The sequence below is a fragment of the Daktulosphaira vitifoliae genome, unplaced genomic scaffold (genome assembly GCF_025091365.1).
Source record: "Daktulosphaira vitifoliae isolate Bord-2020 unplaced genomic scaffold, ASM2509136v1 Scaffold_1, whole genome shotgun sequence".
Taxonomy (NCBI): domain Eukaryota; kingdom Metazoa; phylum Arthropoda; class Insecta; order Hemiptera; family Phylloxeridae; genus Daktulosphaira; species Daktulosphaira vitifoliae.
The window spans coordinates 68,818,833-68,840,058 of NW_026099572.1; the positions used below are offsets into that span (position 1 = coordinate 68,818,833).

General features: G+C 26.2%; 2 protein-coding genes across 2 annotated transcripts; both read right to left on the reverse strand.

The window, feature by feature from the left end:
* Nucleotides 1-1,859: 1,859 nt before the first annotated feature.
* LOC126895070 (lysosomal alpha-mannosidase-like) lies at nucleotides 1,860-16,146 on the reverse strand. The gene is made up of 17 exons (XM_050666541.1): nucleotides 15,886-16,146; nucleotides 14,001-14,103; nucleotides 12,028-12,109; nucleotides 11,751-11,936; nucleotides 8,740-8,945; nucleotides 8,141-8,280; nucleotides 7,521-7,654; nucleotides 5,919-6,135; nucleotides 5,340-5,533; nucleotides 4,372-4,556; nucleotides 4,075-4,289; nucleotides 3,762-3,978; nucleotides 3,548-3,665; nucleotides 3,207-3,480; nucleotides 2,854-3,087; nucleotides 2,645-2,794; nucleotides 1,860-2,422 (listed from the first exon to the last, which is right to left on the reverse strand). The coding sequence occupies exons 1-17, from the start codon at nucleotides 16,021-16,023 to the stop codon at nucleotides 2,225-2,227; spliced, it is 2,991 nt and encodes a 996-aa protein (XP_050522498.1). The 5' UTR covers nucleotides 16,024-16,146; the 3' UTR covers nucleotides 1,860-2,224.
* Nucleotides 16,147-18,617: 2,471 nt separating this feature from the next.
* Nucleotides 18,618-19,743, reverse strand: LOC126895196 (uncharacterized; the record flags this gene model as incomplete). The annotated part of the gene is made up of 4 exons (XM_050666803.1): nucleotides 18,618-19,001; nucleotides 19,352-19,460; nucleotides 19,535-19,619; nucleotides 19,680-19,743. Coding segments are annotated over 4 exons (345 nt in total), but the record flags the coding sequence as incomplete, so codon positions are not given.
* Between the last annotated feature and the right edge of the window lie 1,483 nt (nucleotides 19,744-21,226).

Here is a 21,226-nt window from a genome sequence, read left to right on the forward strand (position 1 = left end):
TTATCTTCGTGGTTAAAATAGACATCAAAGTTAATAAAAAATTACGATTTTTGTAAAAAAATTCTTTTCTATATTTTTAACTTACTAATGCTTTAACTTTTTGGAAAATGTATGATTCAGTAAATTTTTTTTTTTTTATAGATGCTTGATGTCTTTACCTACCATTTGGTATATTTTTATTATAAAGCTGACCCTTTATCTGCTCACAAAGGGTATTTAAAATGACAACTTTTTCACAAAAAATTTTACACTTAACTTATGAAAGTGTTCCGGAAAGTTTGACACTCTTATATATATATCTTAAATTAAAGATAATATAATATACTTTATTTTGAAAAAAATATTTTGTGATGGTGTCACGTTTTCATAATCGTGAGAATTATTTCAATAAAATACAGACAGCACATCCGCTGCCTGAGACTGATGAATTAATAAATAATATTTATTGCCAAATTGGCAATAGTTCTAATTATTATAAAAACCCAATAGACCTGACCATCGTGGTCAGTCGACTCCAGTGCCTTGTGTCATTCATCAGTCTCAGTACTCGGTTGTCGCTGTCCGGCTTACTGTTTAAAGTAAAGTCTTTGTTTATTCCTTTTAAAAACCTATCTACTCTCTTCCACAACATTTCAGAGTACTTGTGTCTTGCACTTCGTCTGCACCTCGTACTCTGTTATTTTTCCTCACCTGGTACGCCAAGTACTTATGTCTTGCACTTCGTCTGCACCTTATACCCAGGTGTTACCCTGATTTCCTTCCTATAACAACAGCCTTTCGACACCCACAGCTAACCCGGAGTGTCAGCCGAGCACCGTGACTGCTGTACGACAACACGCACGTGAATACCTAGACAGCAGGCACCACATCCTCATATTCATCTTCATATACACATTACATAGTTACACATTTACACCTTTACCTCGTTTTATTTTATTGTGTTACGATAATTTTGTCTTCACGGTGAAAATGGCTACTGAATGCTATTTTCGTGTGAAAATTCTCGATTTTATTTTTTACATTTTTAACTTTATAATGCTATAACTTATTCAAAAGTGTATGGATCAACACAATTTTTTCATGAGAAATAATATTTTTTAATAATCCCTTTTTCATTCAAGATATTAATAAGGAACTAGTTGATCATGTAGGTTTTGGAATAATCCACCAATTTTTTAAAATTAAACACTTTCTAAAGATTTGCATCGAAGCGTTTTTTTTTATAGTGATTTTAATCACTGTCAGATATTATACTTGATCCAACTATGCCACGTCACCATTGTGCCGCAACCCCCTGTGCTGAGTTTTTTTTTTTGTAATTGAGTATAAAAAGTACATACATCTTAATCCATTGATTTATTATAATAAAAATAAGTCTTTATTCTTTTATCACATCAAACCATCGTGGTAACATTAATACAATCTTTTAAACAAAGTTAAAGAGTAAAATTATGCTGTTATTTCATTCATAAACTATATTTTTATACTTTAACAACTGGAAGAATCTCTTAACATATGATAACCATTTAATAATATAGAGGGATTATTTTTTAAATGATTCAACAAAAAGTGTAAATGTGATATCAAATTTTTTTAGCCCAGCGCCATAATATTTGTCATTTTCTAAAATTCACATAATTTTCCACTAGTACATTTATTAATCAGACACTGAAAGACAATTCTTAAAAAACTTAGAACATACATTTTTATTTATTTTTCATTTTTTTTAAACACATTTATGAAAATTTTACTTGATATCCATTTAATACATTTGATTGAATAAATATTTTTAATGAAAAAAAAAATGGATTTATATTAATTGTAATATATCTGTATTTGTCAACATTTTTGTAATAATAAACAAAAATTTTATTTTAAAATTGTTTGTATCTTTTGAGTTTTGAAAAATTGTAAAATAGACAATGAAATTTCTAACAAATTGTAATAAGTTCTAACTTTAAAAAAATGCAGGCTTCAAGGTTTTAATGATATTACAATGATACTAACACTAAAATTTTAATAATATTTGTACGCTTTGCTTTATCTATTTTTTTTTCGATCAATCTTTTATAAAAATGAATTATAATGAAAGTATAATGTTAATGATTAGTTCTTTAAATATTTTTTCTAAAATATATACTAACTTTATAGATTTTAATGATTATTTATGTACTGTTGATCTTTTATAATAGTTTAGTTATTAAAAAATAAATATTTATGTACATTAATGAGCTTTTACTGTCAGTAAATAAGTTTTTATGGCCATTGGTGTTAGTAGAATGTCTAATGAGTCTGAATCTGGAGTTGATAGTTGTGTTTTATCATTACGATTCCAAGTAAATCGATCTAGAGCTTCTTTAGCAATGTTTGCTCCAAGTGTCAATTCTTTATAGTCTACGACGTTTAAATGTTTGAACAAACTCTGAAATTATAAACATATGAATTTTAATACCTACTTGTATGAAACTTTTTACTCTATTATCAGTCAAAATAGATCAGTATTCGAGGATTATATTTGAGTCTAAACCATAATAATTATAAAATTGATTCAGTATCAAATATAAATGCGCATTTGTAAAAAAATGTTTAGATAACATACTGTAATTAATTGTAAATTATATGTTACAATAAAAATATTACTCACTTGAATTTTAACATTTTCGGGTAATGATAGAAACCTGTCTTCATCTTTTTCAAAAATATGTTCTAATCTCAATAGCAATTGGTTTTTCCTCCAATGTTCCAAACTTAATATATGGATGTTAATAGGTAAGGAAGTATTCAATAAACTAATCTAAAATATAAAATATTACAAGAAAGTTTCTATTTGAAACTATTAAAGTAAAAATATACTGAGGTATTGAATTTTGCATTCCATTCATTTGATGGCAAAGATGTCGAAGCAAATGATAGAACAGGTTGCAACACTGTATGGAGTGCAGAGAGCCTGTGTACTTTAGCAGCTTTGTCGAGTTCATTGAAATGTAAAATGTGTTTTCCTCTTGATACCATTCCTTCTCCGAATTGATTCTCATCCAACGGCTCACTAACTCCTTGACTGTCGTCGTACCATAATCGACGATGAAGCTAAAATATTTCATTAAAGTAATAAGTGATTTTTAAATAAAATAAAAATATCATTAAATTAAGTTAAAAAACAATTTAAAAAAATCATAAATTTGATCAAGCATAACTTATTTATTTACCATGAGTTCGATTGTTCCATTTTCTAAACTGGTTCCACCTTGAGCTCGGTCAGTTATAATTGTTGCTTGATAAAATGAGTCTCTTATTGCTATACTTGTTGACACGGGGTAATAGTTTGAAGATACTGGTTCAGTTAAAGTTAAATTCCATGAGGAACGATGATTTAATTTCCTTTTCATCCATCTTCTACCATTAGAATCAGTGTAAAACGTACCATTAGATGCGATTTTAGTAGAATATCTCGTGATCACTTCTTTCCCAACCATATCATCACTATAATGTTATTTTGTGAATTTGTATAATTTCTAAGACGCGCTGATTTCTAAATTTAATGGGTTACCTGATTGGTATTGGCCCAACAAACCATTCGAATTCGATCGATTCTTCTTGGTCATAAATACGAACAACTTGACTTAACCATGGACTGATTGTCTGGTGTACTTCACTAACATATCTTCCTAAATATTAAACGAATAAAATATTTAAAGAACCATTATAATGTTACCTTTATCTTAAGTCAAATATTATGAAATAATAGTATAACGTTATCAGACCTTTATGAATAGTCAATGCAAGTTTATTGGAAACAGCTGTGGCCTGGTTTTTAGCAGGCCTAAAGATATATGCCCCGCTTGCACGATTATCAGCATTATAGTTGTAGCCTTTCATTGCTTCATAATAAAAAAAATTTTGCTGAAAAGTATGATTGACGCCATTTTTCTCTATACGTTCTATAAGTCCAGTAGTACCGTTGAAACTTACGGTTAATTTCTTTGATAGATACAAGTAAACATAAAATAATATTTTAGTATTGAAACAATATTAAAATAAATGGTCCGTAAAGTATTTTATCAACTTGCACGTTACCCCATTGCTAATAGTCACTGATTCCGAGGAGTTGTAAGGCTTCGGTAATGGTGGAGTGTTCAAATCATTGAGCTTTTCTATGTGATAACTTTTGACGCCTAATGGTGGGACTTCTTTAGCAAAAAAAACCAACTCATGTGTGGTATTTGAAGTACGACCAGCAGCTCGGAAAATTTGTCCGGGTGATACTACTAATTCATGCTCGATGTTAACATCTGTAATTACGATATAAATGGCAACTAATATTGACACTAATATAAATGAGTGGGTAATATTTTACTGACGCATTTGCATTACCATTTTGCCCGGTGATTTTATATTTGGCGTATTTAACTGGTATTCGGATTGGCAAAGAAATGTTATGTGATAATGGATTGTATAGAGTAACAACAAATCTAGAGCTACTTTCAGATACTTCACAATCGCTGACATTGAGCCATTTACAATAACGTTGTTCAGGGTATTCGTTACCAAACCATTTCCTGTAATAAATATTTTGTGACGATAGACTCAAATCACCCAAACCATTCACTTCAAATTCCTACTAAGTCATAAATAATAACTTATAATATTTCTTATATAGATATTGTAGTTTGTAAAATGAAATTATACGATATCTATAAACTTATTTAAATTACAAAAAGTTTTATTGTTATGATTTAAGTTAAACAGATTATACAAACTCAATGAAAACCTATTATAAAATACTCTTTTAATGATTTAAATAGTGAAATTCATAGCATCAAAGTTCAAATTTATTTATTTTCTCAATTTTCTTAATTACTTACAAAACATTAAACTTCCGCAAATATGTTTGTAAATAAATAACGTAGAAACAAATGATTTGTTTTAAATAACAGAAAAAGTTTTGATTTTTAATCATTGATTTAATAAAGAATTAATTTATCAATAAGTATTTCCCTATGGTTACGGCAATGTATTTTTTATGAGCTTAAAGATGTATAATTATAATTAAACATAAAAAAAATATATTTAAATTGAAACAATAGAACATTATATTTGTATACTTTTTGAATTATTGTCAATTATGAAAATAGTTTTTTAGTCTCGTACATTTTTCACGTTATTTTTATAAGAATTTCGCAATAATAAAAATGTTAACCTTGAAGTAAAAGTTACAATATAACAAATAATTGAAATTTTGTTGCGCGCGTTATAAGATAAAAAAAAATGATTATAATAGTAAAATGAAGTGTAATTTAAACATCATTACGAATTTGATTATTAAACTAAATTTTGTTAACCTGTAAGTAGCGGTTACTACTTTTTGAGAATCGGTTATGCCCTCATCCAAGTACAGTGCATAGTCGTCTGTCACATGTTGTTTTTCTGTCCCGGTGATTGAGTCATGATGTTGCGATTGAGCTACGACCATAGAAAGCTTTTGAACTTGTTCTTCATGCTCTTGTGTTAATACGGAACTAAATTGTTTTATCACCTATTCAACGTAAAATTATCCTTCGTGGTTATTGTTTTATGTTAACAATCGACTACTTTGAGTGATTGGTTCCAAAAATAAATGAATAATCAAATTTTATAAAATCGATATAGATTTCTAATATGTTGCTTACTATAACATTTAAAAATTGCATAATAAATAAAATAAACTATTATAAATAAAACATTACATAATAAAAACTATGTAATAAATGTAGTGAATAAATGTATGATGTAGTGAAGTAAAATGTGATTTTGTTTTGTTCTTAAGAAAATTACTTCATCTTCTACTTAGATTTAAAATTCATCAGGCTATTTAATTTATGAAAAACTATTTTGAGGTTTTTTTAAAATATTTCAATATTGAACATAATTTGATTACTAGCCTGTAACAAGTTGTTTGCCTTAGAAATCATAAATTTCAAATTTGATCGAGAAGTGTAATATCCTGTCCAATACGAATGTTCATCGTGAGCGTAAGGGAAAAAATCATCAATATCTTTAAGCGGCCATGTGACATTTTCAATGTTTTGTAAAGCTCTTAAATAACACTCAGGCGTCGAATACAATACATTTATATCAGGTTTCATTGTATTAACGTATCTAAAAAAAATGAACAAACTTATAAATAATTTACTGTAAATAACCATCATTAATTAAATTACATTTATCCGAGTGGAAGATAAAACAGAATATTATCATTTACATTATCAAAACTCATTAAATTAAACTTAAATCAAAATATATACTTTTTTTTATTAATGCCATTTCATTCAATTTTTTATAAGCCTGAAAAATTTGATTTTTTTTTTATTGTAATCAATCTATTTTCGCATGATGTGGCGCAGTGGAGAATCATTCAGCTGCCGCCTTAGCGCTGATGTTCAGCTGCACTGTTTACTGTTGATTCCCAGATAGCTAACAATACTTGAACAATGACATATCCCCAGACCTCTTACTTGCTGATGCAGCCATAATGAAGTTGTGCCAGGTCGACAGTCGGTGTAAAAATTCTGTCAAATCATAAGAGAATTGACCCCAAATAGCAGGGGATGGAGACTAAGGAGATAATTTCATTTTGTAAGTTCTTTTATAATTTCATGCATTTATTTTTATTAAACATGATAAATAAAAGATACTTAACCAATACTCTTTAAGACATAACGAAATCAATACCGATTAACTAGTTTTACGTATGATTTTTGTATCTAATCAAAAACTCTGCCTTAACGACTTATCAGAATTTCACACCGACTGTCAACCTGACAACCTCAATATGGCCCAGGGAACTAGTAAAGAGGCAAGTTATGTGACATTATATGGTCACCCACACTATTATTACTACGATTATTTTTGTAGCTAATGCATTCTAAAATATAAATAATATATAACTTTTCAGTTATATAATTATAATTATATATTATAATTATACTTTAACTTTTTATAACTTTTCAGCCAACTTTCTTGCATATAGAAGTGAAATAGTAAATTCATCATTAATTTTAATTATTTTAGTTTTTTCTGCTAATCATTGCTGTTTTAAGTTTTACTATTACTTTTTAATAATGTATTTGACTGCAAATGACGACGATCAATTGATAAAATTATTTTTGTGTTTCTTAAACCTATTACTTGAATCAGTTTAAAGATACATATTTTGAACAAAAAATTTCAAAAACATTCAGCAAAAGATATTTATAAAAATTAAATGTAGTTAAAAATTAATCATCTGTTTTTTCTTTAGTATTATCTCAACTACTTGGGGCCGGCCACCTTTATCCTAAACTTCCACTTAACACGATCTCCCACATCATTCACACTCACATCAGGCGTCTTCATATTGCATTCATTGAATGTAGTTAAAAATTAATAATTAAGCATTATATATTATTTTTATTAAAAAAATTTTATGTGCATTGCAAAATAAAATTCAATACAAAAGGGTAAAATAGAATTTAGAATGACAACATGGTCTATAAGATCCTTACTTTATTAATTTATCCATGTTTCGAAACCAAGCTGATGCAACTGAATAAGTGAAATCACCTCCCATCGGCATCATTATATTATTCGTTTTATAAGCTGCTGCATATTTTAGTACGTGATTTACAAAGTTTTCTACCTTTCCCGAGAAACACATAATTAACTATTAATAATATTAATACTATGAACTTTTTAAAGATTTACTAAGCTTTTTGATATTTATAAATTGTATAATTATACATTCATAATAATTTAGAGTAATTTATTTTATATGCATTTTTTTATCATTCATATAAATTTAGTATAATAACTAAAAGTATTCAGTTTTTTCAATTTTGAAAGGAGTTTTTATTTGGAATGTTTTTGCAAAATAAGTAAGTTGAAAATCTTTTCTTGTATAAAAAAAATCAGTTTAGGTATATAATTTGATTCGAATAATTATTTTACCTATAAAGTGTGTTCAAAAATAATGAAAAAGTTTTTCCATTGTTTATAAAAATTTCTATTATTGAATGCATAAAAAATATCAAGTAGATTAAAAGTTATAGTTTTTGTTGGTATATCATTTTAATTTATAAAATTTTTTTGTTTATTTTTTTAACTTTAAATTAATCGGAAGCTTTACTTTTGCATTCACGTTATAGCCGTGAAGTTTTGGGTTGTCTGAAATTGGGTCGTCATTGCACATATATGCGTCGAAGCAGAATCCTTCTGGTGCCACGTATAAGTTATATAAAATACTTGTAAATAGTTCGCCATCTTTTCCTTAGAAACATAAAAATTAAAATTTTAGAAAGCAAATACTTAAACATTAAATTATCAATATTTGATAATTTGAAACATATATGAAGTAGATGATTTAAATTGACTTAGAAGAAAATTGACATTTTTGGAAATAATATATAAAACGTATAAATTCGTTTTCTAGTCGTTATAAAAACATTTATAAACTGTTTTAACGATTTCATAGTCACTTGAATGTATAGAAATTTTAATAATGGACAACTTCATTTTGCTAATGCACGTCAATATTTTTGACCAATTTTTGTATTTCTTTGGGGTTTAACATGTGACCACAGCAAAAAGTATATACGGGACACTATTAATGCTATAAAAAATGTATTTCTATTTCTTTTTTTGAAATTTTTAAAAATGTATCGTACATAAAGTGTTAACAACTTCAATGTTAATTTATCTAAAAATAATATTTTATTTATTATTTACCAATATTTACATCTGGCCTCCATAACATTTCCATTTTCTTCTCAGACTTCCTAACTGCAATGTCCTCGTGATCAATTCTACCTACGATTAAACCATCAAATCCCATTTGTGCAAATTCAGCTGCTACCTCACTTGAATGTCCAAATGGATCTATTTGCCAGGCCACTCGAGGTCTTGCACACTCTCCAAATGTGTCGTTGAGAAACCTAACATCAAATTTAAATTTTCAGTTTAAAATAACACAGTACAGTCGTGATATAACTGTAAAAAAATATAGCAATTATAAAGATAAAAATTTATAATTTTGTTTTCGCTCTCCTGAAAATTTTTATAAAAATGGACTCCCGTTTTTCCCCTCTACCCTTCATTTATATCCAATCAATACTCTAAGAATAGTTAAGTTTTATTTATCATATTTGATTAATAATTAATATTTAATTAAAAATTTAAAAAATATAAAAATTGTTTCCTACTATTTTCAATTAGAGGAATTGCAATTTTTTTTTTTAAATAAGGTAATTTTCATAAAATGAAATCGTTGAATGTTAACATTTATGTATTAGTGACAACCCAACAATTTCAGATAGAAGTTTTGATAATTTTAGTTTACCGATGTTAAATAAATTTTTGAATCTTAACTAAAATAATACACAATGTATTTAAACTATAGTTATTTTATACATAAAAGATAAATAATAATAATACTGCTAATAATTAGCAGCTACACTGGTACAAAATCTGAACTTAGTAAGAGCTTAAAATTACTATTCGGAATAGTTTTAATCAATTTTTAATAGTATTAATATTTTATAAATTAAATTAAATTGAACTTAAAAAACCCTGTGTAAGAACAGCTTCCTATTATGAATTATCGTTTCTCTCTTACAATATTATTTAATTTACTTTATTTATAATCATTACTATTCCAATAAACTTTTTTTTTTATTCAATATTAGCCCTAATTCGCCTTTTCTTTCTTTTTTAATTATTACACAATTACAATTATAATAATCAATTCTTAAATTATTTTTATTACTTTTTAGCTTCGATGCAAAACTCAGAATATATTGATACACCATGATGTTTTTTTTTTATGTCTGTCAGCTCTTTCAATTCTCAGCTCTCATTGTTTGTTAGTCTATACGTAAAAAGAACCCAATTTCAATCAAGTTGAATCTATCTTCATAAAAAATTAAAAAAACCCGCCCAAATTTTAAATTTAAAAAAAAATTATTATTATTTGAAAAATCTCAATACCAAAAAATGGCATTTAAAAAAAAATTTCTGCATTTTAATTGAATTGCTAGAACTTTATTTTTAGCAATGATCCTAATTATATCTATAAGTTCAATATAAACGGAAGTAAACATTTTTTAAACATTCTTTTGGTATACTTTAAATCTATAAAAAAACCCAAGTACAGGAAGAGTTTGAAAGAGACTTCATACGCATTTAAATTTTTTTTTTGACTCAATTTTTGAAAATGATTCAGAATGTTTAACAACTCTTAACGTGTATCAAATAAAGCATCTGAAGTAAATTATAAAGTTAAAAAAATATTATTTCCCATATATTGTTCTGCAATAAAAAATCGGCATGTTAAAAAATTCGCAGTTATTACCAAAATATTATTTAATTTTAAATTTTTAAAAAATATTCTGGAAAATCTCAATTGAAACTTGTTCTAAATTTAAAAAAATTTACCGCACGTTATTATTTAAAAATTATAAACATTTCGATTTATTTACTATGAGAATATAATTAGTGAAGCCAAAATTTCGATAGGTTATTATATAACACTGTGTTTGTCGTATTCATAAAACTAATTTTTAATAAGTAACTTTCATAATTAATTTGATTTAATTTAGCACTATTGTACTTATTAGTTATCACTGATATGTACTATAGTATTTTTTGGTGCAATATTTTTTAAACAAAATTTAAGAAATTAAATTTAATATAACGTTAAATAATAAAACAAGTAAATCACTCGTGTAAATTTTTAGTTAATCTATACTTAGGATATACTTGTTTCAATTGATATAATCATATAAATTATTTAAGAAATTACAAATACTCAAATTATGGTGAAATTTAACAAAGTAGCAAATAAGCATTTTATGGTAATATTGTTAATCACTGTCATTTAGATTTCTCACAGCTATACCACGTCCTCACTGTGTTGGTTTTTTATTTAGACATACAGTATTAAGTATTGAAAGAAATACAGTCAATTATTTTCTTTAAAACAATGACTGACTAAATTACCTCAATTAAATCTATTTTAATAAATGTCACTTGTATTATTGATTTGATTATTTCCGCCGCAAAATTATGTTATATTCTACATAAGTTTTTGACACAACTAATCTTATTTATTCAAATTAAGATTATAAAAGATAGGTTTTAATATTTAAGTTAATTTATTAATTCTATTATTTAGTAAAATCTTTCGTTTTCATGATTATTTTCGTAAAATAATATTTTTTATGACAAACTACCAATATTGGTACAAAAAAGTTGATTGACTTTATGTGATTGTAATTGTAGGCCCCTAATTAATATTGAGATTGATCCTTAAAAATTATTTTTGAAGTTAAAAGCTATTGTGCCCTGAACCATCCTTCAATACGGGCCCAATTGTTTATCTTAATTCGCCAGGTTATCATAATAACTGTTTTCTAATAAAACATCAGAGATTAAAAACGTTATTTTTTTTTTTAATTACATTTGATTCAATAAATCCAACAATTTCAATTGAGGGAATTTTTTTTAATTTACTGATAGTTTAAGTGGTTTGAAATATCCGGGTAAAAAAAACTTTAATGTTAAATCTACTTTAAGTTTATTTTAGTTTCTAGAGCGATGTTTTCTTTTTATTCCAAAACAAAACGGAAATATTGATCGAAAACCAATAACTCGTTTAAAATCTAATTCATATTCATAATATTTTATTGAATTTATTTGTTTGTTAATTTAATTTATAAATTCATTTATGCTTAATTACTCACTTAAGACCCAACGTCATTTGATCAATGAGCGCAGAATAATGAGGTAACGCTTCATCACTCATTACCCAGCCACCATGTAACAACTGCATTCGTCCTTCTTTTATTAGAGACTTCAGTGTGTTTCTATTCCATTCATCCTGTTCTTCCCACCAACGCCATAAAAATGCCGTTTCCACAAACACAAATCTTCAATTAAAATATAATATAAGATTAAGTTTTAAAATTAAATTTCGCGCACATTAAAACTAATTAAAAATATAGAATAACGCATATTTACCGACGATTTTTATTTTTCAATAATTCAGATATTACAGAATCCAAAATATATTGTACTCCGAATGGTGCATGGACTTTATTACCTTTAAAAACATTAAATATTTCAAAATTTCTCTAAAATAAACATTAAGGACAAACAAATAATAATGATTTAAATATTTTGGGAAAAAATACTTAATTTTAAAATGAACAATACACATAACATATATAGAATGTTCAGTAAGTAAGGAAACGAGTTTCTTTTGTTCTCATTGTTTATAACAATTTATATGTTTCCTTACTTGATGTACACCCTGTATAATTTTTCCTGTGTTTGACTGAGGTGCACTTACGATTTTAACATTATAATGAAAATATATTATGTAATTGTCTATTAACAAGTAATATATTATATAGGTAGCTAAAAATGTAAGAAAACATGTCAATTACAACACCAATGTGAACAACGGAAATTTTTTCCCTACTTATTAATTAAATTTAAAGTCTGAAGACATAAGAAGACTCAGCACCTTACCTTTTAAAGTGCTTAAAAATAGTGAAATGTTAAAAAAGCCTCTTGAAACGTAAATATTTTTGTTCAAAATAACTAATAAGTTGTGAAAAAGTTTTCTTTAAAAAATATCTTTTCGTAATAGTACGTGATAGTGATAGATACTATTTATTATACAAAATATTATAATTAATTATTATTAACAATAATTTATTCACAATTGTAGTATGAAACAGATAGTGTTAAATTTTAAAAAATTGGCGGATTATTCCAAAAGTAAAATTAACACCTATTTTTTGTTCAACTTCGACTGCCCTCTGCACATAGAAGATAGGTCGTCAGAGCAATTTTTTTTTCTTTAACTTAGTACGTAACATAAGCTTTAATTTAACATATGTTTAATGGACACAGTATTTCCGGAACATTTTCAAAAGTTAAGTTGATAAATCGAACTTTTGTAAAAAGAGTTGCTATTATGAATCCCCCGTATGCGATAGGTACCGGGTCAGAATCAAAAAAATGATATCAAATAAAAGAAAATTTTCTAAGGTTTCTATTTAAAAAATAACTTATCGACTTAAATAATTTTAATTGTTTTAGGGATTTTCTTCATTTACAGAGGACAAGGGAAATTTTTTCTATTTTTAAAGGCAATGTCTTCAATTTGAGATATTTGACGTATGATTGAAAGAAATCGGTTCGGTGAGAGCTGAGAAAAAATGGCTACAGAAATAAAAAAAAAAAAAACCACAGCTTCGCATCGAAACTAAAAAAAAAATTATTTATTATTTATTATTTATTATATCTGATAATCAATTATTTCTTGTTACGAGATATTGTTTGATAAAATATACTCAGTATTCATAAGTCTATTATCTAATTAGACAATATTTGTGGATTAAAAAATCATTAATCCAAATGTGCTTTTAAAAGATTTTTACATGTAATGATTTATGTACCATAGGTCATTTACTCAATCTTTAAGCGTTATTATTTCATTTTGATATTTCAAGGGACATCACTATGAAATACACTAGATAAACATACTTTTAATGTATATCTGAAAAAAATAAGAAATTAAGGGTACAGCATTTTTTTTTTGTCCCTCTTTTCAGTGTCTTGTATAATAATATAATGATTGTAAAAAAAAATTAAAAGCCGGAGCCCTCTCACAACCTCTAAATTGGTACTTTTAAAAGAATGCTTAAAATAATATTGTGAATAGAGTCCTCTGATTTTTTTTTTCATTTATGCCCCTGTTAATTGAACTCTGTATGAAACTTAGTATACGACTGAAAAAAGTTGCATTATATATGCATGTGATAAAATACTTAAAAACTACACTTAAGTAAAGTTTTGTTACAAGTGTTTTCTTGAATTTTACGATTTTGAGTTTAAAATAAGTAAAACATTAGATAAATATACTGTGTAAAATGGTCAGATTATTTTCTATAAAATAAAATGTTCAATATACGATTACTTACTTCCATAATAATATTGATCTATAGTTTTAAGCCATCCAACATCGTCATGCGTGTGCGCTATTAGATGGACATTCAACTTATTGGGATCTACATCGTTACAAATCTGAAAATACGTTGCAGAACAATACAAAGAAATCCTTACACACAAAACATAATACTGCACTATTACAATTCTGTCACGCGTTATTAATCTTAAATGACTTATTTATATTTTGTTTAAATTTCTCTTTTGAACTTCCATTGCCCTATAGATTAAGATTGCAAATTGAAAGGCAAAATCGTTGTTTATATGATAAAACAGTATCTTTTATCATACACACAATTATAATAATGAAAAAAGGATTACTTCAAGTTCGATTTGTTTACATTGAAGTTCATACTTTTAAATATTTCTCCCGCGATAAATTCAAATTACAAAACTAAAAAAATTCAAGTTATTATTGTATGCTACCAGAAAGAATTTTTGACATATTTCACCATAGATATACCTTGGAAAATTTGTTAGTAAAGGCTATAACCCTATTCTCCATTTTATAATTTTTGATAATAATCGTGAAGAGGAGCTTCTCTGCAACATTGCTTTATTTACCCTGTCCATATTAAAAAATGTATTCATTTGTGAGGATTATAAATGTTTTTATGACAACTGAAATGTCCATAGTTCTCATACAAATTACGCTAATATGTTTTACATACTTAACTCGCATAGACCTCATACAGTTCAAAAGCACATTCTATATATTGACATTCGCAGTAATATAATCACAGATCAAAATTATAGGGTCCTTTTATTTTTTTTATTGACACTTCAGAGAAGGGCAGTAGTATGTATATATTTAATAATTTAAGTACAAATAATTAATTACAAAACTATTGTTGGACATAAATAAATACTTTAAGAAAATTTGAATTAATTTGACGAGTATCGAACGGGGTTTTTCATTAAATAAATAAAGATTTCGCTGGCAAATGCAATATATATATATATATATATATATATAATAATAATACAATTTTTATTAATAAGTGATCAAACAATTTTTAGAATTCTTACGTATACCCGAGATCGGAGATAACTGACATGACCTAGATAACCTCACTGTTCAACACAAAGTCTACCTCTTGTATAGACCAGCGCTCTAATATAAACTGTCTATACAAGATATTACGCCAACCCAAAGGGAAATAATAATGATATCCTTTTTCAGGTCCATCTTGTAAAGGAGATCTTATAACTGATTTAGATGGTCTACCTATTATTATACTGCTATTCTGTTTTTAACATGCCTCAGAACTGTAAAATCAAGTGGTGTACATTATAAAAAATAAATTATATCATTGAAAACGTATTTTCTCCACTCTAAATTCATTGAAATTTAACACAACACGAATTCAGTTGTAATTAATGTCCTTAAAATGCCAATGAAATTAGAACAAAGGTCGTGCTCCAACCGTTCGCGTTTATCGCTAGTGTCTACTGGGACGCGATTCTGATTATGTTTACAGTACTGAAAATTTTTTTTTTACCACAACAATTTTAAATTATTTAGCGTTAACAGTATTTGAAATATTTGTATTATTTACAGACGCAAAAAATTGTCTTAGACGTTTTTAATCGATTTGGTCGCAGAAACGTTGACCCGCACGTTCTTTGAAGCTTCAATTAACTTTTATTGCACTGATTTAAGTTTAATAATTGACGAATAAAAGGTCTGTATACAATAGAAAATCTTGGAGGCGTGGTGACTATCGCATATCCGGCGATAAACATTTTACTAGCAACTTTTTACAGAGTGTAACGGGTGCAATTTGTGCACAAATTCGGTGTCATTCAAATTATTGATATAAATATAATTTTCCATCGACATTTTTGTTTTTAAGTTACCTTTTCAATGCACTGGCCGTTGACTGGAGATGTACACGGTGAAAACAATACTACGATGATCAACACAGCCTCGAACCAGTACCAAGAAACACGTGACAACGGAGCCGGCCGGTCAAAGGACCACATGTGAATAGCCATGCCAGTGTACTACGAGAACACGAACATTACTGAACACACACACACACGTTCCTCTTACACAATTAAACACATAAACATACGTACAAGCTCATAACATGTATCAACGTACTAGATCACTTAGGTCTTGTTATGAGCTCATACCATCGTTTACCTACATTGAAACATACACTGATAGCCCCCACCTCTGTGTTTGTTCATAAATGCCCAATAACTGTACTTATCAAACCCGTAATCTATCATTTCCAAGTTTGATTCGTTCACTGTACACAACTGGTAGTAGCAATAAACAGTAATTTTTTCCTAATGTAAAATACGAAGACAAGGGGTAGTGTAATATATGTTTTTTTCTAGCACATCCAATTCAAAATTTCTTCTTGGAGGTATAGCATTTGTTTGTATGCAATGTTTATAATACATCAATGTACATACAGAGTGGTCGATAGTATTAAGACAAGTTTTAATTCATTAAACACCATAGACTTTTTTTAAATCTAATATTTTTTTTATTTAAGGGTTTAATTTATTTATTTTTGAATGTGGTACGTATTGATTTCAAGAGAGTCACTATTTTTTCTCGTATTATTTAATATTATTAATTGTGTTATGGTACAATTGATTCTAGTTACACAGTAATGATGATAGGAATATGTATTAATTATACAAAAAACATAAACTGGTATCAATTTCATTATTGTTTTTTAAAACAGTGTTTTGTCGAAATAATAACAACATTTCAGTTTATTATTTAAAATTTTAATTTGGTAGAGACAGTATTTTTAAAGTTAGAAAATGGAGACCAGTGTGTGGCTATGCCTTGAGAACCAAAAATTATTACACAGAATCTTAGGCACGCAAATGTATACTCAAATGTGTATTGTAAACGTCATCCTAACTTCCATTGCAAGCTAAGCATATTTTTTAGAATTTTTTTATAGATATTTAAGTACCATGAGTAGATAAGTGACGCAGGTAGGAATGCCAACTTTCAAATTTTGTTGATAAAAATAATACATCAAAATAATTATCTTGAAATTAAAAAAAAAATGTATTTATTAATTTTCAACTACATATATATATATTTTACTTATGCATATATTTTTGCTAGAAATAAATATTACCCATTTATAATTCTAATAGTAATAATAATAAACTAAATTAGCATTCTACTGGGGAAAGATTTAAATGAAGTGGTTTCTGGTTGTTTTCTAGGAACATAGTACATTTGCTACTGTAAAAACGACCGTATGGTCACCCATCTGTGAGCCTATAAAGGCAGGTATAGTTTAACACTAGAGTTTACCAGTAAATATGGTGTCCACTTTACCATACTACGCTTCGGGACAACACATTTCCCGAAAAAAGACTTTCAGTATTATATGAACATATATTTTTTTTTAATTTCTTCTCTTTTTTTTAAGAGGAGGAAAATCAGAATTATTTAAAAGAAATTGATTACTCTACACCTATGACTATTCCTTACTACTTTAAATTATTCCAACTTAGCTTTGCAAAAGAATTTGTTTTTTTTATCTGGCTTGTTATTCAAATTCTAGCTTATCTTCATAATCCAAAGTGAAAGAAAAAAACCTCCATCTATTAATAATCTTGCCTTCTTAAGTTTAATAATGGTATTGTCTACTTATAATATTAACAAATCTATTTTAAAGACTATCTTCAGTATTAAATGTTTTATATTGATTTTTCTTTTAAACAATTATTACTCTCAAAACTATAAAAATAAAATAAAACATAATATTTTTTCAATTTATTAAAAACAATTATTAAACAAACATTGAAATATGTATCGAGAAAAAGACAGAAAAAAACTTCTTTTTTTCCATGAAAATTTGCATAGAAAAAGTGGCATACCTATTATTTAGTGTAAATTTTTTATTTTCTTCAGTCCTTTTCTCAATATACATTCCAATGATTGATACTGTAAAAAAAAAAAAAATACGAAAATCAAAAATTTCATAAACTATAAAATGCTGTAGGAAATTTACTACTGAAAATTAATAAGATATTTTTTTATCAAATTTTTCCTTAAAATCTACTCTACAAAATGTCTATCTTTTTTACACTTTTCGTAAACTTAAAATTTTTTTTTAATAAATTGTAAGACTATTATATTTTATATTTTTATAGTTTTTAGGTGTAATAATTATTTAAAACGTAAAATATTAATTGGATCAAAAATTATTGAATTTGTCAAAACATAGTGAACCACTCTGTATAAGGTTTGATGGGACTTACTTTTGTTAGTTAAATTTCCATTTTACGGAATTGCTAATATAGAAATATTCTAATTATTTCTAATTATGTTAAGATTAAACAAAAAGTGTTGATCGATTAAAATTTATCACAACTCTATTTTTTTATTTCTATTAATAGAATTACCCAAAAGCCTTAGAACTATATTTGAATGTTTCATATTTTTTTTCGTTTTTATTAATTTGATTCTAGTTATAACACACATTTCAAAGCAAATTCAAAAAAGTAAAATAATTCCTTTTAAAATCATTCAATTAATTACTCAATGTATAATAAATAGNTAATTCCTTTTAAAATCATTCAATTAATTACTCAATGTATAATAAATAGTTCAAAAACGTCTAATAGTAGTTTTTGTACTATATAAATATAATTGTTTAAAAATATAAAAATAGTTCAAGTAAATTTATTCATTTAAAAATAAATTATGTAATTCATTAAAATACATAATCTGAAATTATCAATGTTGACATGCGCTTAAAATGTTGAGCCACATTGTCACTGGATAAACCAATCAAGGATATACACTTCTTATATAGAAACTAAACATTTAATTAAAATAACGATACACAGATACATTGTTATTTAATTTTACCCGAAAATAATTTACAACATATTTTTCAATTGTTTGAATTTATATTGGATGCTAGCAATTTTCCATGAGTTTGTATCATTTTATCTAAATTAGTTCGATCATTCCCAATCACCTGTTCATCAAATAAATAAAAATAATTATTGGATGAGTTGAATTAGTCAATCCTGTTAGACCTTTTTAATAAATTATAAATTATCTCGAAAATAAATTAAAAAATCAAATTATCGTATTGATTTCATAAAACAGACTTTCAACTAAAATCCTAGACGAAATAAACTGATAACATTTTAATATACTAGAACTAACTCAAGATATTAAAAACAAATAAAAAATACGTTAGAATTTGTTAGTAACATAAAAACCGGAAGTATTATATTCGAATTTTACTAATAAAGAGATATAATAAAGAATATTTTATGCAGAAAAATTGAATTTCTATAACAAGTAAATAATAGATCTTACATCTTCTAAATGTTGTATTTTAGTTAAGTTATTATACAATGCCGTGAGATCGATGTCGGCTAATATAACAGGAGGTTTTTTAATTTCTTCTTTAAAAATTGAATTTAAGCTGAAAACGTACGAATAAAAAAAAAATTAACAAAAACTAAGACAGTACAATATCATAATTTAATATCTACTTACTTTGTTACATCTGTATCATCTAATTTTACAATTAATGAAGATTCTGATTCAACATTCCCATCTGAATCAGTCACTACAGTCGTATCTGAAAGACATTTAAAAAAAGTTTTATTATATAAATCAATTGAATAATTACATACATTACTTGATTTCGAATTACTGTTAGATTTTCTCCGAGAACCAACAAATGTATCAAATTTTCCTCTGAAAATAAATGTGAACTATATTAAAATTACGACTAGGTTATAAAATGTTTAAAAAATTAACCAATACATATTCTTTATTTTTTATATTAAATATTATACACCAGTCAGCATTTTTATTGTAAGGAGACAAGTAGAGAAAACATATTTAAGTTTATCGGTCAATTTTAAAATACAAGTTGAATATTACTAACGAAAACAAACATTCAGTTTTATTTTTGTAGGTAATCTAATATTTTTTGTCTTTCTAATACAAAATTATTAAACTTAATATTTTCACAACAATTTTTATCTTAATTATTTTTATATGTTTAAGCAAACTATTAATGGCAATGAGATCCTAGTTCAATGGCTGTTCTCTTCTTGATGGGACAGTTGGTTAGTGTGTCGACGGATTTTTCAAACACTGGAAAGAACAAGTGTGTGTAATATAATTGTCATTAAATTATTAATTTTATATCGATTTATAGTTCAGATCACCGGAAAAGATAATCAAATAGGAAATCAATTAGAATGTCAACTAATTATCAAATTATTCAAGATTTGAAATAAAATAAAAATCACTTATAATTCTTCTTTTAAATAGATTTTAAAATAAAATTAAAAACCTATTAGTATAGATATTTGGATTCAGAATTATTATAATAATAAAGATAAAATTATATTTTCTATATTTTAAATCTAATCTAGTAATGTTACTTAGTACTATGCATTCAATTTTATAGATACAACATAATACGCTATTGCATTGTAAAGAACGTCATGTTTACCATTAGAAAACATGTAAAAACATTAGGCACTTAACCGTTTGATTTGTTTGTGGTTTTGAGTCTTGGTTTTAAATAATAATTGATTTCAGTTAAGGTTTTTAAACCGGTTTAAAAACATGAATAGATTCTGTTTCGACTTTTAAAAATAGTAGTTTCGGTTTCGAATTTGGAAATCGGTTGTCGACGTATGCGTTTTTAGTTACGATTAAAAAAACTAGAAAAAAGTTGAAACAGATTTCAGCCCTTGATAAACAAGTAACTCGAAATTTGTCAATTTATAATCAGAAAACTAGAGTACTTACATCGCGATATGTTCGTTTTTTTTTTATTTGAAGATTCAGTTAAAAAAATTATAAAAGGTATAGATGGAAATGTGAACCTTCCATTATTTTCTTATTTTTGTGAAAACTTTTGTTTTCGGAACACGGGAATTTTAATTTTAACGAAAATGAGACATGCCCGAATTGAATCAAATTCAATTATTGTTTAACAAGTACAGATTTGACAATAAGTAATGTATTTCGAATACACTTTGTTATATGATATAGTGTTAAGAGAAATAAATGTTATGCTTCAAAAATTCAGTTCAAGTATATTCAATTATTACGTCAATGAAAAACAAATGAACTCAATGCACTTTCAAAATATTAAAGAAACTATGTATTGATTAATTTTACTAATAATATTATTTTAATTGACGAATTTTTTTTTTTTTTTTT